The sequence below is a fragment of the Glycine max genome, chromosome 14, assembly GCF_000004515.6.
Source record: "Glycine max cultivar Williams 82 chromosome 14, Glycine_max_v4.0, whole genome shotgun sequence".
Lineage (NCBI taxonomy): Eukaryota > Viridiplantae > Streptophyta > Magnoliopsida > Fabales > Fabaceae > Glycine > Glycine max.
The window spans coordinates 27496526-27522763 of NC_038250.2; the positions used below are offsets into that span (position 1 = coordinate 27496526).

General features: G+C 33.9%; 1 protein-coding gene across 1 annotated transcript; it reads left to right on the forward strand.

The window, feature by feature from the left end:
- Positions 1-13084: 13084 nt before the first annotated feature.
- Positions 13085-17052, forward strand: LOC100812238 (WAT1-related protein At4g08290). The gene is given in 7 exon segments (XM_026125397.2): positions 13085-13290; positions 13451-13513; positions 14610-14726; positions 15284-15530; positions 15617-15775; positions 16240-16391; positions 16895-17052. Coding segments are annotated over 7 exon segments (1077 nt in total). The 3' UTR covers positions 17028-17052.
- The last annotated feature ends 9186 nt before the right edge of the window (positions 17053-26238 follow it).

A 26238-nucleotide genomic window follows, 5' to 3' on the forward strand; every position in this document is an offset into this window, starting at 1 on the left:
CAACGAGATACAACATAGAATCCCTTTTGTTCTGCCCTTTACATTCAAGAAGAGCTCTCAGTAAGAACCCAAACCTTACTCTTTGTTTCACTTTTCGTATACAATGTTTTCCTTCTTATGTTTCTCACAACAATCACATTTTCTCTCACGTTAATTATAGTTAGTTACACTTAAATAAATGTCCCATGACCTCTATTTATAGGCCTCTAGTAACTAAGACTCAACAACATAACAAAAAACACTCAACAATCTGATGCATATTAGATTAATGAAACAAATTGTTCCATCTGACTAAGCATTAGACGATCCTCAGTTTGATCACAATAGTTGATCCTCATCATATTGAACATCCATCAGATTGAACAACAAATTTTGATAGAGACAACAATTCTCCACCTTGACTCCAAATTTGAGACAAACGATTCCTTCCACCATAGTGTTGCTCTCCTACTTCTGAAACTATGCTTCAAGAGAAATTAATCAAGTCCAACCAATGTTTGAACTTTGACCTTGGTAGAGACTTTGTGAACACATCAATAGGATTGTCATCGGGCATAATCTTCAAAATTCTAACTTTTTCAGATTCAACCACATCTCTTGTGAAGTGAAGCCTAACATCAATATGTTGGGTCTTCACATGGTAAACTTGATGATTTGCAAGGTGTACAACACTTTGGCTGTCACAATGAATTGTCACATAGTTTTCTACAATTCCCGATTCACCAATCATCCCTTTTAAGCATAGAGCTTCCTTCATTCCTTCTGCAAGAGCAATATAATCTGATTTAGTTGTAGGTAGAACTACCACAAGCTGTAAGTTTGTTTTCCAGCAAATAGTAGTCCCAAATAGAGTAAATACATATCCAGATAAGGACTTCCTAGTATCCATATTCCCTGCATAGTTTCCATCAACATACCCCTAATAGTATCTCCACCTTGAGCTGCTTTCTTGTACTTTAGACCTGGTTTTAGAGATCCAAATAACCACTTTGAAGCCTCCCAATGAACTTGACCCAAATCTACCATAAATTTGCTTACAATGCTAACAACATGGGCCAAGTCTGGTCTACTACAGACCATACCATACATGATGCTTCCTACTCCACTAGCATATGGAATAGTATCCATCTTCCTCCTTTCCTCTTCAATATTAGGAGTTTGAGTAATTGAGAGCTTAAAAGGTGTGCTTATAGGTTTAGATTGATGCATCCTAAACCTTTCCACTACCTTATTCAAATAGCCTTGTGATAAGTGCCAAATTTTAGTTATTTTTGGGATTAAATTGTTAGCACTTATCCTTTAATTGTACTAGTTTTCTTATAAACTACCCTTACATCTAGCTGTTTATATATATTATACATTTACTAATATTATTGTTTAAATATGAAAGATTCATTTGTGATTCTACAGCTTTTGATGGTTGTTTGTTAAAATCTAGAAACAAAGCCAAAAGGAAGGACAAAATGGTCTTTTCATCAAGGTTTTTGACCCTAAATTCGCCCAGACTAGCATCTAGCTCGCCTGGACTAAGATGTAACTTCAGCCATAAGCAATCAACTCGTTTGGGTGAGTAGATGCCTTCACCATTAAGCTACAATTCACCTGGGCAAGTAGATGCCTTCACCATTAAGCTGCAATTCGGTTCAAATTCTAAGATTACTTTCCAGTCTATGAATAGCCATGTATGGTTGAAGAGAAAAAAGATCCCAGCAGCCTAAAAACAAGAGAGAAACATAGAAGAAGAAGGAGAAGCGGAAAAGTGGAGCTGAGGCGCTGCAGAGTTTTGATAATGGATCACTTCCTTCGTCATTTCTCTTGTTAGTCTTGAGCTCTGCGCAATGATCGGTTAGTTTTTCTTAAGGATTTGATGTAATCTTTGTACCCTTATGTATCCCTTTTGATATTATATACGTATTAATCTTTTCTACTCATTATTGATAATTTCATTCTACTCGTAATGCTTGATTCTATTTGATCACTAGTGTCATGAAATTGGATTTTAAGTGAGAATGGAAAGTAATCTTAGAATTTGAACCAAATGATTTTACTCTTTACGTTATGTTGCTAGGAATAGAGCATAACATTTTGATTGCAAAATGCATGAGAATATAATTGTAATGCTGGGATATTTACTGCATATGTGAGGGATCAATATTTAGTAAATATTCTTAGGTTCCAAGTACGAGGAATTGACTTGGGATAACTATATGTGTATCAGTAATGTTAGAAAATGATTTATATGTGTTAATCTTATTAGGATACTAAGGGTATGAACGATGAAATCCAATCCTATGTTTTCTTAAATTAATTCAAGTCGTTATTATTATTTCCGTAATTTACGTATTTCCGACGCACTAAATTCCATTATTTTCGTATTTCCGTTATTTGCATAAATCTGTTATTTTTACTTTTATTTACTTTAAGTTGTCTTTAGTTAATCAAACCAAAACCAATGCCATTCGATTAAATTTGTACATAACTATTAAACTGATAACCTTTATTTGAATGAATTAAGTAAACTCGAGTCCCTGTGGAGACAAACTTTTTTATAAATGTGAAACCTACAATGACAATTGGTACCCTTACCAAAAGTCATGACAAGTTTTTGGCGCAGTTGTCAGGGACTTGAGTCATCCACTTTGTTCTTTCGGATTTAAACTTTCAATTTGATAGGTTATTTCCTTCGTAAATTTCTTTTGATTTCGTATAAATTCCCTCTTTTATTTTTTCTTACCTTTGTACTTATTTCTTTCATTTTAATCTTGTATAAATTTTCTCTTACTTTTATTTTCACTAACCTTGGTGCTTACGGGTTGTTGTAGTGTGTTCTCTTTCCTTTATGCTAGGTAAATTTCGTGCAGATAAATCATCATTTGATCTAGAAATTACCAAGACTGAAAGGAAGAATAGAAAGAAAAAGAAACAAGCAACCATTATAACACCAGGTAAGTCTTCTTCTTTTGATTATCTTTCAAATGACAAGCCACTTGTAAAAAATAACATGGCTGAAAAAGGAGAAGGAGATAGACCACCAAGGAGAACTTTAGGTGATTATGCTTATCAACAAGGCCCAAAACATTACAATAGCATAGTCATTCCTCCTTTCAGCAATAAAGTCGTGGAATTAAAGCCAGCACTGCTTAGTCTAATTGGCTCACATCCCTTTGCTGGAATGGATCATGAGGATCCATACACACATTTGTCTACCTTCATGAAACTACGCAATACTATAAGAGCTTCTGACGAGGATGCTGAAGCTGTCTACCTCAGAGCTTTTCCATTTTCACTATCAGGTAAGGCAAAAATATGGCTCCAATCACATCCAAATAAAAGCCTCAACACTTGGGAAGAGGTGGAGGAGAAATTCATAGCGAGGTTCTTTCCTCCTTCAAGATTTATCAGTGCAAAATCTGCCATCGCGACTTTTTCCCAAGGATCTGACGAACCTCTCTATGAGACATGGGAGAGATTCAAAGCTTTGTTGTGGAGGTGCCAAACCATAACTTTGATGATGCTGCACAACTACATATCTTCTATAGTGGTAACCATCGGAATGACACCACTGTTCAGCACTTGGTGATGGACAACAAGAAGAGGAGGCCCATTATCTGCAGAACCAAGCCAGGCCTCAACAAAACTTTCAAGGAAGCTACCAAGGCTACAAAGGTGGCTCAGGTTCAAATCAGCCTTATGGCTGGAGACCACAAAATTCTGGTTCCACTAACACTTCTTTTGTAGGTCATTCTAACAACTCTTATGGAGGTTTTTCAAATAGGGGTCCACAACAACAAGCTCAGCCAGATAGAATGTCAATGATGGAAGATACTTTAACACAGTTTATGCAGGTATCCATCGCAAAACAGAAGAATACTGATGCTTCAATTAAAAATCTAGAAGTTCAAGTTGGACAACTGGCTAAACAACTATCTGAACATGGAAGTGGATCTTTCTCATCACCACACAGGTCAACCCAAAGGAACATTGTAATTTAATTACAACAAGGTGGGGGACTATGGTTGATTTGAAGGATAATGATGAGAAAAAGAATAAAGAAGGAGTTGAAAAAGAAAACAAGAAAAATGATGAAGTGGTGACTAGTGAAAGAGTGGAAGAAAAAGTGGTAAGGGAAGAAGAGAAAAAGAAATCAAATGAACAAACCACTGATAAAGGTAAAGTTGTAGCAAACCATCCATCAATTGAGCATCTTCCTTATCCGCATGCTCCATCAAAGAAAGATAAGGAAAGACAGTACAAGCATTTTATAGATATTTTTAAACAATTGCATATTAACATTCCTTTTTTTTGAGGCGTTAGAGCAGATGCCAACATATGCTAAATTCATGAAGGATTTGCATATGAAGATGAAAATAATTATGGATGATGAAATAGTAAAGCCTCAGCCACAACAATACTGTCCAACTATAAAGACGTTAAAGAAGCGCTCCTGGGAGGCAACTTAGTATTTCTAAACCCTACTTTTTAAATTTTCTTTTTTCATACTTGTGTTATTTAAATATTAGTTTGTTTGAACTATTTCTAAATATTTGTTATCACTTTATCTATTAGGGATTAATTGTCCATGTTCTAAAAAAAGACCATTAACTCGCCTGGGCGAGTGAACGTCTGCGAGAAAAAAATAAAAAGGGGGTGAAATCAGATTTCACCCTACTCATTTCAAAAGCTCAAAAACCCTTCTTCCTCTTAAAAACACGAAGGCTATGCCTTCAAAAGCCAGAATTTCATCCAAGTGCCATCTTTTCTCCAATTTTTGCATTTCACTTCATCTCATTCAAGCAAGAACCATGTTCTGTCTAAATTTTGCAATCAGTTTATGTATTATTTTATGAATTATGCTTTCCTTTCAATGAAATTCAATTTAAAGTTTTGTATGATTGGATGACTATTTGTTCAAAAGATGCCTTGTTCTGAATTGTAATAGGCCTGCTCTTGCTTTTCTACTTGCTGCATTTTTTTTATTATTCTCAATCCTTCATTTATACATGCTCAAAACATGCACACCAAGTGTTCGATGAAATGTCACAATGGCTAGACTATGTTTTCTTTCAAATTTTGAATGTTTAAACATGTTTAGTAATTAGTTTAGGTGTGATACCAACTCAAATTGATAACTTAAATGGGGTTGTGAATTGAGTTTAAAAATTACCACATTTCCTTAAAATGCAATTACATGAGTTATTAGTAGGCAAATAAACTTGTTGGGTTTGAATGACCACCATTTTTCTTTTGGACTTAAATTGCTTTTGGGTGGATTAAATTGTTGTTTAAAATGCCATTTTGGATTGAACTTTCACAAACAATGACTTCTTGATTGCTAAAAAAATTGGCCAATTCACAATGGCTAGCTATTCTTTGAAAATAAATTTTTGCTAAAATTCTAATTGAATTTGTCTTTGTTTCAGATGGCTCCAAAGAAACTTACCTCTAAGAGAGCTAGGAAGACCACTACAGGAGAAGGATCTAGCACAACTCCACCTGTGGAATTTGAATCAGATGCACACTGCTTTCATAGTGAGAAACATCAACACCACTTTTAAGTAATCAAAGATTGGTCTTTCCTCAAAGAAAGAAGGGTCCAATTAGCTGAGGGTGAGTATATTGAATTCCAAGCAGAGATTGCTAGGAGGCACTAGACATAGCTTGCAGAGCCCATGCCTAAATATAACTCTGAAATTGTCATGGAATTTTAGCAAATGCTTGGCCTACTGAGGAAGGTGTTATGGATAAGTTCTCCAAAAGTGCAGGGCCAATGGATTCCTTATGACACAGATGGCATCAACCAATTTTTAGGGAATCCATTGATCTTAGAGGAGGGGCAACAATGTGAATATACTGCAAGAAGAAGTCAGACTACAGGTTTTGATGAAGAGACTATAGGTCAACTACTTTGCTTCCCATGACGTGATTTTGTACAGAGCATAGCAGGGAAGTGGTTGTGAATCATGCGCGCCAACATGACGACTCTGACTCAAATTTGGATGACTTTCCTTCTCAGTAATATCCTTCCGAGTGACCACAACTCTGATTTTATCCTACCTAAATGTAAGCTGGTCTACAACATTATGGAGCAGATCAATGTTCATGTGGTCCAACTCATTTCAGATGCTATCCATCATTTTGTTGGTACTGAACCTCCTAAGCACCCAGTGGACCCAAAAAAGTCCAACAAGGCACTAATGCTAGTTCTATGGAGTACTAGTCACACCAACAAAACACATTCGACCTCCGATTAACAGATCATTTATTGAAAAATATTGCATGCCAAGGAAGGTACAACAACCAGAGCAGGATTAGCAACATTAGCCAGCAACAGATGCACCACCACCACCTCCACATCAGCCACCATCCTTGGAGTCCATCTCAGCCCACTTGCAGAGGATGGAGTTCAAGATGCACACATACATGCGTCATTTGGATGACCAACAGGCAGCAAATCATAGGGGCCAGATGTAGTTGAATGACAACTTCTACCATTACATACTGCACCAGCATCGCTAAGACCCTAGCCATTACCCTTGGCCTACTCCCGAGCAGTGTAGAGCCATTATTGCATGGCCTGGAGACAGGCCTATTTTTCAGGAGAAGGCATAACCTGTAGATGCTCAAGGAGCTGCCCAAGGAGATAGAGGAAGAGCTGAGGAAGATGAAGACAAGGCAAATTTGGTTGATTATTTCATTGGAGGAGACTAAGCGCCTAAACCGTGATCTTTAAAAACTCGTGAACTTGTCTTTATGTTTATTTATCGCTTTGTATTAAAATTCAGTACTTTATTACCTTATTTACTTATGCGAGTTTATTTTGACTAATTTGTGCGTGCTTTGATATTTTGTTAGTATAGTTATAGATTATAACTCTTTTTGGGACTTAAAAAGAAATTTTTTTCTTGAACATAACATGCTTTGAAAGAATCAAACAACCAGTATTTTTTTGAAACTTATTTTTTGATTAGGACACAACAAAAGAATTTTTTGAAAACATTGAAGGACTTTCCCAAAAACCAAATGAATTCAGATGTTTTTGCGTGGACTTGATAAAAGAACAACTTTCAAAACATTGATCTGATTTGAATATGGAAACAAGCCTTAAGCTTTAGTGATTGTGTGCAACCACAAATTTTACATTGAGTGTCCTCATTGATATGTTTTATAGTTGGTTTTGCATGAATTTCTAATTTTCATAACATATGATTCATGGATATGATCTAGGCATTCTTTCTTTCTTTACATTTTAAGCCACTGACCAAACAACTATCCCAATGTATATTATTTTACCATTTGCAAAGCCCTTTGAGCCAAACACTTGATATTTTGTTGGAACACTAACCTAGGATAAAAGTTCTTACCTTACCTTAGGATTAGGAGAGCAAGGGTGTTTTGATGGGAATCTCTGTCATTTGGCGGCTAATGTGATGTAAATACTCTATTTTTATGGGTATTAAAGGAAATTAAATATTTATCAGAAAAGAAAAGAACAAAATTAGAAAAGAAAATAAAATAAAAAAGAAAAAGAAAATGAAAATAACAAGTTATTTATGAATAAATAAATGTTTGAATCATGTATAGAGTTGTTGTAAATATCTGAATAGAAAGAAGTGATAACTTGGTTGAAGCGAAAAAGGATAGGAAGTGATCGTTTGTTTAAGTTACTAGCTAGATTTTTATGTCTGCTTTCCTATTCTCAAGGTATGTTTGAATATCTAGAAAAACCAAGATTTCCTTCAAAACTAGGCCCAACCTTAAAAAGACCTATTGATCCATGATGATTATGCACATTATCTTTGATTTGATGAAAAATGACTTGCAAAATTGATTTATGACATATACGTGATTGGAATTGAGATGAAACACTTGCTTGTGTGAGATTTATATACCTTTGAGAGGTTTTCCTCTGTTTGAATGAATCTAGTATTTCCTCTGATGTTCTTTAGAAACAAAATGCAAAATGATCTTAATCTCATTTCTTGGTTCTGTGAATTCCATCTTTGTGCTTTCATTTCTCATTGTTGCATTTTAAAAAATGTTGTTTTGATCATTTTAGGGACGGATTCTTTACAAAGCATGTTCATAATTTTTTAAGCATATTTATTTTATACTTATACTATTGTTATTTGTAATTTTTCTATACTTTTCTTGAGGATAAGCAAGATTATAGGTTGGGGAGAGTTGATAAGTGCCAAATTTCAGTTATTTTTGGGATTAAATTGTTAGCACTTATCCTTTAATTGTAATAGTTTTCTTATAAACTATCCTTAAATCTAGTTGTTTATGTATATTGTACATTTACTAATATTTTTGTTTAAATATGAAAGATTCATCCATGATTATGTAGGTTTTGATGGTTGTTTGTTAAAATCCAGAAACAAAGCCAAAAGGAAGGTCAAAATGGTCTTTTCATGAAGGTTTTTGACCCTAAATTTGCCTAGGCTAGCATCTAGCTCACCTGGGCTAAGATGTAACTTCAGCTCTAAGCAAGCAACTCGCCTGGGCAAGCTACAGCTCACCTGGGCGAGTGGATGCCTTCACCATTAAGCTACAATTTTCCTGGGCGAGCTCCAACTCGCTTGGGCGAATTTCTCTGCATTCCTTGACTGTTTTCTATGAATAGCCATGTATGGTTGAAGAGAAAAAAGATCCCAACAGCCTAAAATCCAGAGAGAAACATAGAAGAAGAAGGAGAAGCGGAAAAGTGGAGCTGAGGCGCTGCAGAGTTTTGATAATGGATCACTTCCTTCATCATTTCTCATGTTAGTCTTGAGCTCTGCGCAATGATCGGTTAGTTTTTCTTAAGGATTTGATGTAATCTTTGTATCCTTATGTATCCCTTTTGATATTATATACGTATTAATCTTTTCTACTCATTATTAGTAATTTCATTCTACTCGTAATGCTTGATTCTATTTGATCACTAGTGTCATGAAATTGGATTTTAAGTGAGAATGGAAAGTAATCTTAGAATTTGAACCAAATGATTTTACTCTTTACGTTACGTTGTTAGGAATAGAGCATAACATTTTGATTGCAAAAAGCATGAGAATATAATTGTAATGTTGGGATATTTACTGCATATGTGAGGGATCAATATTTAGTAAATATTCTTAGGTTCCAAGTACGAGGAATTGACTTGGGATAACTATATGTGTATCAATAATGTTAGAAAATGATTTATATGTGTTAATCTTATTAGGATACTAAGGGTATGAACGATGAAATCCAATGCTATGTTTTCTTAATTTCCATAATTTATGTATTTTTGACGCACTAAATTCTGTTATTTCCCTATTTTTCATATTTTCGTTATTTCCGTAAATCCGTATTTTTACTTTTCTTTTACTTTAAGTTGTCTTTATTTAATCAAACCAAAACCAATGACATTCGATTAAATTTGTACATAACTATTAAACTGATAACCTTTATCCGAATGAATTAAGTAAACTCGAGTCCCTGTGGAGACAAACTATTTGATAAATGTGAAACCTACAACAACAATTTGTACGCTTGCTAAAAGTCATAACACCTTGCTGAGATAAGAACAATTCTCCCTTCATCTAATCTCTAACAATATCCATCCCAAAAATCCTCCTTACAGTACTAGGATCCCTCATCTCGAATTATGAACTTAACCTTTCCTCGAGTATATTAATCTCATCCTTGCTTGAGCTAGCTATAAGAATATCATCTTTATACAAGGGCGAGAAAAGGACACATTGTTCTTCTCTTCTCAAGATATAGACACAACTATCATAACTACTTCTTAGAAAACCTATCCTCAGAAGAAAGTCCTCAAACTTCCTGTACCACCGACACTGACTCTATTTCAAGCCATATAGTGATTTATTCAAGAGACATACCTTCATCTGATCTTCCGCAAACCCCTCAGGTTGTTGCATATAGATGGTATCTACAAGGTCTCCATGTAAGAAAGTTGTCTTGGCATCCAATTGTTTTAACTCTAGATCATACTGATTTATAATTGCCATCAAGATCCTTATAAAACAGTGTTTTACCACAGGTGAGAAAATTTCATTGTAATAAACTCCCTCCACTTGTGTAAAACCCTTAGCCATAATAAGTCTTGCCTTGTACCTTGCCTTCTCCACACCTAGATACCTTCTTTTTTCTTGAAGACCCACTTGCATCCAACTACCCTATGATTTTTAGGTAGATTCACAAGCTTTCAATTATGATTTTTATCTATGGACTACATTTCTTCATTCATGGTTGGTAACCAGTATTGACTTTCTTTTTCCTCTATAGCCTCCTTGAAGTTCCTTAGTTCCTCATCTTGAATTTCTTCAACCACACTAAGAGCATAGCAAATGAGGTCAGCGTATCCATACCTATTTGTAGTTTTTATTATCCTTTCTTCCCTATCCCTTGTTAGTTGATAGTCAAAGTTTGTTATGGTTTGATTTGTTGTTCATGAGTCTGTTGTTGGTACTTGACATGCTTCATGTCTTGAATCATGAATAGGAGACTCCACCTCAAGCTGGGTTTTCTCCTTTCTCCCTTCCAAGTTTTTGCACATCATCACCATGGTTTCAACAAATGTGGTATCCCTGTTGATAAAGCATCTTGACTCTTCGGGATCTAGCTTCCACAACTTATAACCCTTGACTCCATCTATGTACCTAATAAAGATACACTTCACAGCCCAGGGCTCTAGTTTTTCTTGTTTCACATGTGCAAATGCCAAAGAACAAACACCCTCAAGTTGGAAGAGTTTATTGATTTCCATCTCCACACTTCCATAGGGGTCTTAGAGTCCAAAGAAGACAATGGATATTTGTTTATCATATACACTATAGTATTTGCAGCTTCACCCCAAAAACTCCTAGGCAAACCTACTCCTAAAAGCATGCAGCTCACTCGTTCTAAAATGGACCTGTTCATTCTCTCATTTAGGCCATTTTGTTGAGGAGTTCCTGCTATAGTCTTATGCCTCTTAATTCCCAATTTCTTGCAAAACTCATTAAACTGTTCTAAAACAAATTCCAGCCCATTGCCAATCCTCAAAGCTTTCAATTTGGTTCCTTGTTGATTTCCACAGATGGTGTCACTTGTTGGTTCTAACTACCAAGAAATTATGTGATTTCTCCAATATATCTTACATCCACAGGAATAACATCTCCATTCTGAAACCAAAATCAATGAGATACAACAAAGAACCCCTTTTTGTTATGCCTTTACATTCAAGAAGAACTCTCAACAAGAATTCAAGCCTCACCTTTGTTTCTCTCTTCGTACCCAGTGTTTTCTCTCTTATGTTTCTCACATCAATCACATTTTTCTCTCTTATGTTTCTCACATCAATCACATTTTCTCTCACACTGCTTACAATTAGTTACACCTAGTTAATTATTTTTCATTCATGATATATCTTAAAACTTTTAATTTTTAAAGTATTGAAATAAATATTATAATTTAGAAATAGAAAAGAACATTTATAACATTTGAGAAGTGTAGAAATAAAGTAATTGATTAATATGTATAATAATTAACATTTTGGAGATTTTATTCTATTATTATATTTATAATTAATAATGAAATACACGTATTTAAATTTAAATAATGATTAATAAGAGGTGAAAGTAAATATGAGTCATATAGTAAAATTCGTGGATTCTTTTTAGAAAAAAACAATTTAGTTCTAATATTATCTATAGATTACTAAATTAATATTTTTCTTTCAAAATTATTTTTAATAAAAAATATATTAATAATTTTAAATATTTATGGGGCTTAAAACAAGGATTTGAATTAAATTATCCTTACACCTTCCGTGACAAACACATTAGTTTTTATGAATTTTCCATAACATGTGAAGATATATTTGTAACTTTTTCTATAACTAATCCGTGCTTTACATACGTACTTTTCGATAAATAATAATATTAAACACTATAAAAAAAATTTAAATTAAATAATAAAATATTATTTTATAATAAAAATATAAGTTTAAAGATTTTTGTTTTATTAATTATTACAAATATCGCACTATGTTTTATTAAAAATTGAACATCGTCTAAATAAATTTAAAAAGTTCTTTTTTTGTATAATTAATAATAAAATAAGAAAAAATAATTTTATGTATAAAATATATCCTACATGTCATGAAATGAGAAATACTGTGAAAATAAGTACATAACCATTTTACTTTCAAGAAACTTATGAGGTAATACAGAAATGATTATAATATTTACAACTTATTTCAGTTTATCTTATACTTTAAGTATATGTGTAAGTCTCTAAGAGAACTTAAGCTATTTTTAGTTTATTTTAATACATATTCTACATAAACCAATTAAATCAATACTTTTTTTCGTTTATAAAAAAAACTTATATATAAGTATTTATACAATAATAACTAATTCGATCAATAATGTTTAATTTAGGTTTTGTATACATAATCTTTTCAGTAAGTACTTGCAACTAGATGAATAAACTAAGAAGATAAAATGGATTAAATATCTCATAAATTATATTCAATTAATAAATTTCAAATTTTGTATAAGCTATTTCATCTAAATTTAATTTATGTACTTCAAATTTGAAGTACCATTTACTAGTATATAAGGCATTTTAATTATATATATGTGTACTTCAAATTTTACATATCAACTTATGGATCTAGAACATATAACCAAAAACTTGAAAAGTCAATATGTTTGAGGTACATAAAAATGCCTTATACTGTAATTGTTAAATTAAAATTGTGTACGAATGCAGAAGCAGAGAATAATTGTGAGTTGTAGTGAAATTATGCTGCTTCCAAATTGTATTCTATTTAGACACGCAAATATTCAACAAAGGAATCAAACAAATTAATGTCATGCTACTCCACAAGACCATATAGCTTTACTTTCATTGTTTAGTGGAAACTTTACAATGTTGACAATTAGTTCGATGAGAAGTGAGAATGACCAAAAGCTAGCTGAACTTTAAACAGTGGTCCCTGATGCTTGTTTAAGTTATTGTGTCTAAATCATAGTTCTTGGTCTTTATAAGGGAGGCCATTTCATGCATTATGTAGCATAGCCTCCTAGTCTTAGTATCAAATAGTTAATAAATGATACTGGAGAAAATGTGTGGTGCCAATATGTTGAATCAGGCAAAGCCTTATTTGTTAATTGTGGGGTTGCAATTTGGGATGGCTGGAACATTCATCATCATCAAGGCCACTCTGGATCATGGAATGAGTCGTTTTGTGTTAACTGTCTATCGCAATGCCATTGCTGCGATTATGCTTGCTCCTTGGTGCAAGTCATTTTAACTGTAATACCTTTAAATATTTCTAATGCTTATATATGCTCTTTACAAATTAACAAGTGTTGTTTTCAGCACATATACATTTTATATCTTCCATATATAATTGTCAACTACTATGCTTTTAAAACTTTGTTTAATTAGTCAATTATTTTATAATTTTTTGCAGGAACGTTAGGCCGAAAATGACAATGTCTGTCTTCATGCAAATACTAGCCCTTGGATTTCTTGAGTAATCTCTCTTAATCTGAAACCTATCTATTCAGTACTCCCATGATGTGTGTGACATGGCCGAGTGTTTTTAACACATGACTCCTAAAGCTTAATTTATATATCAGTTCATACCAAAATAATCTATCCGTACTATATGTAGCAGAATATGCAAGTCACAGAACTTGTACGTCCATCAATCCTGAAGAATAAAATAGTAATTTAGTCTCTAAATTTTTATCTAACTGTTATTTTAGTCCTAAAATTTCAAATAAGTTATGAAAGTTTTTGATTTTTTATTTAAAATCCTAAAATAAATCTTTTTTTTTCTCATTCTCATCCCTAATATTATTATTATCCAAGAACTCATACTAGGGACCAAAATTAGAAAAAAAATTATTTATAGGAATTTAAATGGGATTCTAATCAATTTTAGAGACTTGTTTAAGTTTTTTCAATTTCAGAGGTAATGACAACGAGACAGAGATGAAGACTAAATTGACCATTTATAAAAAAAAAAAACACACAAAAAAAATCATCTCTCGCACTTATGTAACATACTTTTCATTTAAACAAATATATAGGTTGAATGGTAACTTATGAACTGCTAAATATGTGTGATTATAAAATTTAAAATGAAAATAAAATCAATATTATGTAAGAATCGATTGTAAAATATTTTTTTCATAAACAAAGTCTTAGATCCAGGTCTTGTAAGAAAAAGTAAGATTTTAAAATTATTGTCCCGTTTAATGAATCTACCGAATTCGACAGAATCAGATTAATCCAAACTTAATTTAGTTTATACATAATAAGGGTCTTATGAGACTAAAATTTTTTAGAAAATGAAGATAAATTATAGATTTTTAACTTACCACATTCTCAGTTCGCTAAACTATTTTTTCCACACCATTAAACACCCCAATTTTTAAGCTAAAGTGAAGAGTACTATTAAATTCCATTAATTTATAGGTAAAATAAATGGAAAAAATTAAAATCTGAGAAGAGTGAAATTTTATTGTTCAAATCAACAAATTAAGACTATCGAATTTTAAGTTCTCAAGTCAATCTTACACCAATTTTTGTGTTCATTGACGGTGTTCTATGATACTTTATAGGCCAGTTATTGACCAAAGCTTCACTTGCTTGGGGATGCAATACACTTCGGCTTCATTTGCATCAGCTATCATGAACGCCGTACCTTCTGTAACCTTTGTGCTAGCAGTAATTCTCAGGTGACATTCAATTTTCTTTTTAAAGCAGAATATATGATACTTTAATTACTAACTAAATCCCAAGAGACAATAGCAAGTAATATTCCCAACATCACATGCATGGCTTTTCATTTTGTAAAAAGGTTGGGGGTACCTTGTACCCTTCTAAAATGTTTTCATTTTGGCATGTATGCATGCTTTTTCTTTTACGTCTAAACATCACATCCTTTATCTTTCAGCTCTATTTTTATTATTTTTTAATTATCTTGACACTTTTTCTCAGGCAAGCGCTACAAAAAGAAACTAAAATTAGTAAGGAAATAATTTATATGTAATTTAAAAATCACAAAATCTAATTTTTTTGTGATCCTGCTACTAATGATGAAAAATCAATGTCACCAAATTTTATCACTAATACATTAGTTAATTTTTTTTGTTTTGGAGTCATATTCATTTCATGCATAGTTTATGGCACGTGTTCATAATATGTACAAGACCTAACGCTTCAATCTTAGCCAAAGGAGTATTGGTAACAAACTCTAATGCAAAATTATGTTTATTACTTTGTGGTGTGTCAGGTTAGAGCGTCTAAAGTTGAAGGAGTTACACAGTCAAGCTAAGCTGATTGGAACCTTGGTAAGCTTTGGTGGGGCTTTGTTGATGACACTTTACAAAGGTCCCCAAATCAACCTATTTGATCATCCAAACACTACCCACCAGAAAATAGATGAAAGCAATTCCTATCAGGGTCAGAAACACTGGGTCACAGGGACCCTATTTTTATGCCTTGGTTGTTTGGCTTGGTCCTCCTTTTACATCTTGCAGGTAATTAATATATTCATCACATTAATTAGGCATGTGAATGAATATTTGTTTTGCTCTAATGTACAAAAAAAAATGTAATTATGCAGTCCATAACAGTGAAAAGGTACCCAGCGGAACTATCACTGTCATCGTTGATATGCTTCGCGGGTGCTTTGCAAAGTGCCGTGGTTGCTCTGATTGCAGATCATAGCCCTCGGACATGGGCGATCGATTTCGACTACACGCTCTATGGCCCTCTTTATGCTGTGAGATTTCTTTAATCACTGGAAATTAAACACAAGTATCAGAAAGTATATATACAAGACTCACATATATTGTTGAACCAACACTGAATTAGACCCCTTTATTATGAATAAAATGGGAATCTAATTCCTTATAATTAATTGGAATCTAATCCTTAAATATTATGTCTCACTAGATATAACTAAAATAAGGGATTTTCTAGTAAAATAAAGTTAAAAAATATTCTCATTCTAAATGAATAGTACTTAACAAAATTATACCAATTATTATGAGTCTGTTTAACCTTATTTTTATCATATATATATATATATGATAATGTCATATTGCGAAAATAACAAGTTCAGGTAATAATAGCGCGTTTTATTAATTAAATTTGATAGCATCAAACATCAGTTTACCTCAAAAGCAAAACATTGGAATATTAAAAGTTATTTTCACGAACAATAATTACTATTCGAAATTGCAGGGAATAATGAGTTCAGGAATAGCCTATTATGTACAAGGGCTAATAATGAAAACTAGAGGCCCAGTGTTTATAACATCTTTTAATCCACTATTAATGATCATTGTTGCTACCTTGGGCTCCTTCGTTCTAGGAGAACAGCTCTACTTAAGAAGGTAACTCGTTATTCTGTAATCCTGTTTATTTGCTCATTCTTTCTGTTTAATCAATATTGTATTTTGGTTGCTGCAACAAAAATTATGTGGCAATACTTCAACATTTATTTTCATCATAACAAATAAATTAAATAAAACACCAACATTTCTTACGTATCATATATGTAATTTTAACAGCCTCACATTTATTTTTCGGTATTATCTTTTTTTGGTCAATATGCATATCTCCTTTATGCATTTCAACTCCAGAAGCTTAATTTAATAATGCCTTTTAAGCCTAGGAATCTGTCAAAAAATTTTATTATAAATTTTTACATATAAAATAAATTAATTAGTTCAAATACAAACACTAAATCATATGCTATGATATTGAATTATGCTTCTATATTTTTTATACTAATTAATACTATCAAAACTATCAGCACACATGCACTCAGTGTTCTATATTGTAATATTATTTCTTGTTAATTTTCTAAATGATTTATGTCTATCATTTATATCAGTATCATTGGTGCCATCATTATCGTAGCGGGTCTTTATTCAGTGGTGTGGGGTAAAGCAAAAGACTATCCAATCTTCACACCACCGTCAGCAGCAACAAAACAGCTCCCAATTAGTTCGTCACTTCATGAATAGTCGAGATTATTATCAAAGAAAATAAAACTACATAGCTCAATTGAGGCAAAGAAAATAAAATTACATAAAGCTAGCTCAACTTATATTTGCCTGATGAGATATATAGCTGTTGAAGTGTAATTCAGTTAGTCATTATTAATTATTATTGGGGTTGGTTTCACTGAGCACCCTATAATTAGAGTAGTTAATTGTTGTAATCAAGGTGGTGTAGTGTTAGTGATTCATATATGAATACTACTATATGACAAATTGAAATAAAGTTTTCTCTTATTCCTCTATTCTTTCTTTGAGATCTTTGCAAGTATCAAATTATGAGTGTTCTACCACCTAGAGTGTATAAATGACTTATACCTATGGACAAAAATTGTCATTATAAATAAAAAATTCGTAGATAAATATATGATAGACTTTGTCCTACGCACGTTTCTTCCGTCAACTTTGAGGGCTAATTGTCTGTCACTATAGGTTTTACCTACTATGTATAGTGTGCAAGTAAAAGTCATTAACTTCTACTTACATCTCCTAACTGTAGGTAAAAGTCTTTAATATATACCTATCATCTTCAACTGTAGGTAAATATGTTTAACATGAACACCTCTAATAAGAAGACAATTCTAGGGTGCCAATTTGAGAGCCTAACTAGAAAGGCTATGACCTGTTTGGTAACTAGGGATGCACCTTGGCATTGCAATCTGCCCTCCTTAACCTTGCCTTGCTATAACATGAGTGTCCAAGTACTATTTTTCCTTAAATTATTACTAGCTGGAAGCTTACCAATCATCTTATACGGACACACTTTGCATAGAATCAATATTAGAGAATCACAAGCCAGAAGCATATCTTTTATTACATTAGAAAGCGCAAGTGTACAAGAGAAACAGAGAAAATCCTAGCTAATGAACACCATAATAAACTCTACTACTAGTCGCACTCTTCTCATAGTTATCATTAAAGGTATTTACGTGGCCCCGCATGCAAGCCTTACCGTCACAAGCACATAAACACATTACTTCATTAATGCATCACACAATACTCTATTTGAAAATGGATCTTTTACTCTGTGCCTGCAAGAACTGCTGACCCTTCCACCTGATAGTTCATCGCATCAAATAGACAAAATATATCATAAGATATAAGTCTCAAAGTTCATAAATGGAGAGAGCCACACAGACAAAATAAGCAAACTAACCATGAATGCAAAAACAAATATTGAAATAAATAATACCACTATTATGTGTAGTGGAGCTTTCCAATTTTTGCACCTAACACTCGATTTTCTTGTTAACCAAGGCCAAAAAGACCACCTAAACGAGACTTGTCAACCACTTGAGAGCCTCACCGAACTTGCTTAGATTATAATTTTGCTCTTAGGAACTTACAATGTTATTACCTCGGTGAAATTTAGTTGCAACTAGCAATCCTAGTTACATAATGGATATTCAACTCTAACTTCTTAAGCTCTAAGATTACCTTCAAAAGTGATATGAAGATTTAAGTTTAAATTAGTCTAACCCATTCATTTTGGACACTACACCTTCCGTTTAGTGAAATTTCACTGTATGCGTGGGCTTTTTATGAACTCCTATTCTATTGTCTCTGACCTCACATTTTCCCTTGGTACCTGATGCAGTCTCAACTGACATTAACGTTATATTACTATTGGGACTGATCACTGATTCTCTGTTCTAAACAAATGAAAATAATATTATGCAAATAGAACTGAGAGCAGCACCGGTAATTATATTTAAACTCATGTCATCTCGTTACCTTGAAGAATGCACCCCAGATTTCCTTTTCCTCAGTATGTACTACAATAATCTTATTCTTTGGATTCTCATAACATCTCAATCCTCCAACTGCTGTAGAGTAGAAACATCCTGTATAATTTACAGAATAACAATGTCAATAGTGAGGGAATACTTACAATTCTGGGGAACAAAAAAGAAACAGAACATAGACAACATCAATGTAAAAATCCTCATATTATGAATTATCATCATCTTGAAGGGGAGGGAGGAAATGATCCAATTTGGGATCACTTGGAACAAATAGTTTCAAAAATTTTGAGGATTGTGATATGCTGGAACAAAAGGAAACTCACCTTGAGGGAAAGAAGCAAGTGACTTTCCACAAGAACCTTTAAGCAATATAATTTACTTGTGATATGCTGGAACAAACAGAACATTGAATACAAACTAACAATAGCGGGGGAAGATATAATTTACTTTACTTGTTTGGTGAACAATATATAAAATTTGGTCAAGTGAGATAACAATATAAGTACTAAGTACCAACTAATACAATATCTATGCCTTTTTATATAGCTTTGCATTAAAAAAAAGTAATAGAAAATAATATGTATATATATTGTGAGTATATTTTATTATTATTATTAAATCATAAATTATGATGAATATTAATTTTTTAATTTTAATATCAAATATTTTTAATAGGAAATAATAAAGATTTTAAAAGCTATATAAAAAGGGATTTTTAGTTAATTGACAACTTAAAAAGAAGTGTAGGTTAAATTTATATATGCATTGCTTTTATCCTCCTCCATGATGTAAATCAAGTTCAATGAAACAAAGCAGCTATTTGTAATACTATTAATTAATAAATAATATTAAAATAAAAAATAAATATTTTTATTAAAAAGTTGCTTTGGGGTAGATTTAGAGGGGTAATGTAGGCTTTCCAACTTTATAATATCACACATGTACATCTATTAAAGCTGGAATGCATGGGCCAGCCCAACTGTTTCAATGTTGGAATGCAAAGATGATGAAGCTTCACTCTAGCATTTTACTTGGGATCAACATGTTATATTTTGATGCATAAATTCATCCTTATAAAAGTATTCATCACTCTCGAACAAGAGAATATTAGGAACTACTCACTCTTTTTCATGATAAGATACATAACTTCTCCTTTTTCATGATAAAAACGTATTCATCACTCTTGAACAAGAGAATATTAGGAACTACTCACTCTTTTTCATCCATTTTGTTGAATGTTCATCTTCCTTATGAACATCGCGGCTGAGCAACCGCCGTGTGCGCTAAGCCACTGTACACGTCATTAATGACAAAATTGTGGCTAAGCGAGTGCTATCTCGCTAAGCCCAAGTACCTTAGACAGATAATTTTTGTTGACTGCCTCGCGCTAAGCCGCGCTTGTCCCAGCTAATCGCTATTCGTTGCAGTAGTGGTTTGGCTAAGCGAGCCTAGTCGCTAAGCCCATATAACTTAGTCAAATTTTGGAAGTGTTGCTCGCGCTAAGCACCGCCTCCCGTGGGCCAAGCGCTATTTGTTGCGGCATGCATAAGGCTAAGCGAGTGCTTATCTTGCTAAGCCAATTATGCAGAAATTTTTTTCTGTTATCACTGGTTAAGCGCGGCCTGTTGCGCTAAGCCGGTGTGTTGTTTTTCCTAAGGCGCACTAAGTAAGCTGCATCTCGCAAGAGCACGTTGCCAATTTTAGTTTTTAATTTCGGTTTTAATTTAGATAAACTTCTGGTCTAATAAACTGATGGTTCTTTTTTTTTATTATTGTAAATGGCATCTAGGAAGAGGAAGAGCACTGCTTCTAGACCCACAGCTCAGTATGATACCAGGCGATTCCAATCTTTGGAAGCTTGGAATAGATACATTGACAACATTCTCGGCTGGAATATCCTTCCAGAGAGAAATGTGAAGCTTTATCATACTGAGTTCGACGAGTTCAAGGTGGAGTTGGAGAGACGTAATCTACACAAACGCCTTGCCAACCTCCAAGATGGAAGCATAGATGTAGCTGTGGTGAAGGAGTTTTGTGCTAATCTATACAGCCCAGAGGACCAAGCTTCTAAACAAGCTAGAGTAAGAGGACATCTGATTAAGATCGATGCAGACAGACTGAATGAATTTCTTCAGACTCCAGTGGTGTTAGAGGAGGGGGAATCTTTACCCACCTACTCTAGATTTTGCAGGTTGAGGACTAACCACCAGGAGATTAAAGTTAGGCTTTGTATTCCCCGCAAGGGGTTTGTTTTGAATGCTAAGGGCTAGCCATGGAAACTTCTCAGAAAAGATCTGATGACACTGGCCTAAACATGGAGTGTCTTCTCTTACTCCAACCTAGCTCCCACATCCCACACCTCAGATTTGAATATGGATAGAGCTAGGTTGGTCTATGGCTTAGTGACTAACATGGACATGAACATCGGAGCCCTTATCTTAGGTCAGATTTCTTCTATTGCTCAGAGTAACTCCTCTAGGCTTGGATTTCTAGCCCTGATCATTGCCCTATGCAGAGCTAGAGGAGTTACCTCTAACAGTTTGACTTATGAGAGCCTGAACCTGGCCATTAACTTGGCCTACATTAAGAAAAACTGTTGGAATATGGATGATCTAACAGTTAACTTTAGAGGGGCAAGGAAAAGGGCTTGACCAGCTGATGTTCCTTCTTCTTCTACTCCACCAGCTCCTTCCACTTCTACTACTCCTACACCAGCTCCTCTAAATAAATTGAAAAGAAATAAATTGGGTGAGTCTAGGATCTATGCTCTCTTAGAATTTAAGCCTTTGAATCCTAGAAAAACCAATAATTCTTGTAGCCAAGCCTCACTACAAGCCTCTGAAAGTCCTTCTGATTCTATTTATGTATTTCTGACTTTATGGTATGAGATGAAGCACAAAGATTAGAACTCTTGCTGGTTGTTATTGCTTAATAGCCTAAACACTTAAGCTTGAGTGAAACAGTAGCCGTGAGACTTTGGTTTAAGCTACTTTCCTTGATATATGTCTTGTGCCTAACTTCATCTAATTGTATTGCATACATTATGTTCTTCTCTTTGAATAACTGCATGCTTTGTGAAAGGCAATTGATAATAACATTTTTGTTTCATTTGTTATCATGTAATTAATATTTTGTGAATCACACACCTTTGTACATAATCACTGCATGTTTTGTCACTTGGGGACCAGTGAGTTGTTCTTTATTTGCTTGAGGACAAGCAAAGTTGTAAATTTGGGGGAGTTTGTTAGTCGGTCAATACGACTAACTTTTGTGTAAAAAACTGTTGTAAATTGTATACAACTCCTCCCATGTATAGTTGTTTTTGGTAGTATTGTAATTACTTTTTGATAATTTAGGTAATAGATACTTTAGTATCTTAATTTTGTGTATTTAATGATCATTCCACTTCAATTTCAGTTAAAATAGGCAAGATTGGTGAAGTGCAGATTTCATGAACTCGCTAAGCCACTCATCTTCTGGCTAAGCGCATTATCCGCTAAGTGTCCCATCTGATGGCTAAGTGCATGAACAATTCTGGAAGAAGGATGAGTTGTATAGAGGCATTGAGCGAAAGACAACTCGCTAAGTGCACCGTCTTCACCTTCAGGCTGAGCGAGTGTGACTTGCGCTAAGCCAGAAGTCACTTACGTGCGCTAAGCAAGCTCATCTTCTGCTAAGCGCACGTCCGCCGACAGGATTGCCTATTTAAGTTGAAATCACAATTTCTGGGGGGAGAGTTTTTCTTGAGAGTTTTTGGCTGTGGAGAGACTAAGAGAGAGCTGTGCTTGGAGAGGAAGCCATCTTGCAGAGCTTTGGATGAGATTTTGAGAGATTGTGAGGTTTCTAGAGGTAGAGGAGACATCCCCACTACTTGTATTTTTTCTATCTTTCATCTTTGTTCTCATTATTGTAAAGGAAGCTTCCCTGCTATGGAGAGCTAAATCCTCAGTTGGTTCTTCCTATGGGGTACTTGATGTAAATACTTTCATATCTATCTAATGATGTTTTATGTGTTCACTATGCTATCAGTACTTAATTCTAGTGTGCCTTTGCCTTGATCACGCACATGCATGCTTAGTTAGGGTCACTCAACATTGGGAAATGGTTTGATCCTTAGAACCTGATAGGACAGGGCTAGCTTATCGTATTTTCACGAGACATCGGGGTATGGTAACCTAGTTTTTCTTATGTTATGTCTTAATGCGGTTCTGGTTAAGTTTAGTCCAACAAGAGGGATCTGAGGATGACGCTTGATTAAGATTAGGCTAAACATGCACGAGACATCGAGGTTTAGTAGTCCAGGAGACAACATAGAACACATGAACATTGTTAGGCAAAGAACATCCTTAATAACATCAGTCATCCAGTAGGAAGACCAACACATTTTTTTATCTGTCTTCACACACCACTACTTATGTGATTTACTTTTGAATAGTTTAGTTTGCATACTTGTCCATACCACACACCAAACTTTCATCCGAAGACACTTATTTACTGAACCACAACTTTACCAAGTAAAACAAGTTCCCCAAGAGTTCGATACTCGGTATTCACTTACCGTTTTATACTACTTGCACGATCCGGTGCACTTGCTGGCCGACGAGCACCCCCTCAACAATAAAATCAAGAAATATAAAACTCATTTAAAAGGACCATTGGGTTTTTAACTGGTTAAAGAACAAAGCTGGGTTATAACCACAAACTTTTTTCATTGCCTACTCAATGAATGTGAGGGAGAATGAATTATCCTTTGAAAATTGATTTATAGTTAAGCTTTAGTTGCCCCTTATTACCTTAAATAAACAAAGCCTGTGGTAACTATGAATTCACAAAGGTATCACAATTAAAGAAATTCAAATACTTCAAGGATTGCAGACAATGTGGTCACAACTAAAAAATTGCAGAGCTAAAAACTTCTAACTAAATGCTTAGGTGTAACATAAATGGGAAAATCAAAATTTTGATACTTACTGGGTATAGTTCAAAATCAATATCTGGCCCAATGTTTAATATGTTCAGAACCTCAGCTTTTGCCAAGTCATCCTATTTAACACTTGTCAAGAACTCATTGATGCTCTCTCTTGTTTGAACAGAGGCAGCAGTGTCAACCAAATAATCATAAACCTGCTAGATATACAACACATTCATCTACCAATAAAACTTACAAGTATTCCTATTTATTAGAAAAACCAAATCTAACCTTGTATTCAGACTATGCTACTTTGGCAATAACTCTTGTTGGATCCTTTGAAGCTCCTTTAGCTCGTAAGAAATCAAGGACCTCAAAATTTGTGAGTGCACCAACATTGCCCTCTAAGCTTTGACATAGCTATTAAACATCAATCATATCCCAATATAAAAGAGAAAGGTTGAATTGAAATTAGTGTATTAATTTTGAAAACAAACAAAAATATTAGAAGCATACATTTCATCTGTAAGACACCAGAGTGAGAGAAAAGGCAGTAACAAAACAAGAGAGTGTCTCCTTTGCTTCTACAATAAAGCCAACCCAGTACACAAACAGACAATTATAGAATTAAATTCCCAGTTTTCACAAAATATAACAAATCACACTGCTAATACAGCTTAAACACACATAATTGGGTTGGGGTGGACATCAAAAGCAAAAAAATTGAGTTGGGTGTGTTTTCCCCTACAAAGAAAAATAACAATGTTAAAAAATTAGAACAATGCATTTAATTTGAGCAACCAAACAAGAATAAAATAGTGAAGACAGAAACTAGTTGTGAAGCTTCTAGCGGTTTGAATTGTGAGTCCAAAGAATGTTCTGGTTTAGCCTTGGAAAAACTGGAATCAGCAACAGGCTTTGCATTGCTATGTTGAGTTAATCCAACCACTGCCTTCATTCATGTGATTATCAATGTTTACTGCACTCACTTCTTGACCTTCTAGTTTATGATTCTTGACATCAAGAAAAATAAAATGCTTGATTACAATCAACATCCCTGTAATTTAAGTGTGAAATAACTACTATCTTCCTTTCATTTCCATAAATTATCATGAAATTCATCTTTCTCCATTCCTTTTAATACATGTTAAAATCAAAAGATAAAGATTAAACTAGCCTATAAGATTTAAAAGATAAATTCACTAGAAATTACCCTTACCTTTCATTAAGTTATCATGTATTAGTCATGAGAGTGAGCACTAAATAAAAAAGATTGCAATATAAATATATACATGAAGAGCTGGGTTAGTAAAAAAAAAGTACCTCCATTAAGCCATAAGAGAACGATTTTTTGTTCTGGTTTGTGAGTGGCCTCAAAAAACCAATAGAACAATGCTCTTCCTTGAGTTTCATTGACAGTGATATAACCACCATATTGTCGAACTTCACCATAGGCTGCCTAGGTAATCCATGCACTCTATCAGCTTCTTGCTCTGCCAGTATCTCCTGGCTAATGTAACTAGCTATTGAAGGCTTTGCCACACCTAAAGCTTGTTGGACCTTGTGGCCTCAATAATCTTAAGAGGGATAGGCTTAGAATGCAGAATAAGCAACAACAATCAATTTAACAATGTTCTTTAAACATGCAAGACACAATTGATTGCAACAAAATAAATAAGATAAGGGAAGAGAAAATGCAAACACAATTTTATACTGGTTTGGCCAGTTCCCGTGCTTACGTGCAGTACTCAAGCAACCCACTTGAGATTTCCACTATCTTTGTAAAATCCATTACAAAGTTTGAATCACACAGGGACAGCCCATCCCTTGTGTTCAGGAATCCTTTACAACAAGAGACTCACAGTCTCTTAACCAATCTCATTGAATAAGAAGAATGGAAGAAGAATTCTCTCTTCAAGAGAAGAATATTACAATAAAGATCATGTAGGAATCCTTATAGATTTTGCAAGTGTTTGGCCAAGGATTTGACAATGAAGTTCTTTTGGAATCTCTCTCATTGTCTTTTGAGAGGATAAGACATTTTTGCCAAGCAAAACTCTCTCAATCTTTTGAGAGGATAAAACATTTTGTTCAATCAAAACTCTCTCCTCAATTTCGTCCCAAGTCACACATATATATAGGCCTTTGATGGCCATTCAAAATCCAAATGATAAGATGTGACTGTTGGCGATATTCCTTGAAAATCCTCTCTGGTAATCGATTACAAAATTAGTGTAATCGATTACACAGTTGTTTTTCTTGAACAGTTGTGACCCTTCATTTAAAATTTGAATTCCCAACGTTCAGAGTCTTTGGTAATCGATTACATATGATGTGTAATCGATTATACACTTTCAAACCATTGGTAATCGATTACATGTGCCTTGAATGACTTGTAACCTTTCATTGTGAGGCAAGGCTTGATCTTGAAGAAATCTTGAATCAAGGCTTTGTTTGTTGAAACAATCTTGTATTAATATTGAAGCAAAATGAGCCTTGTTTGATTCTTCTTTTGACATCATCA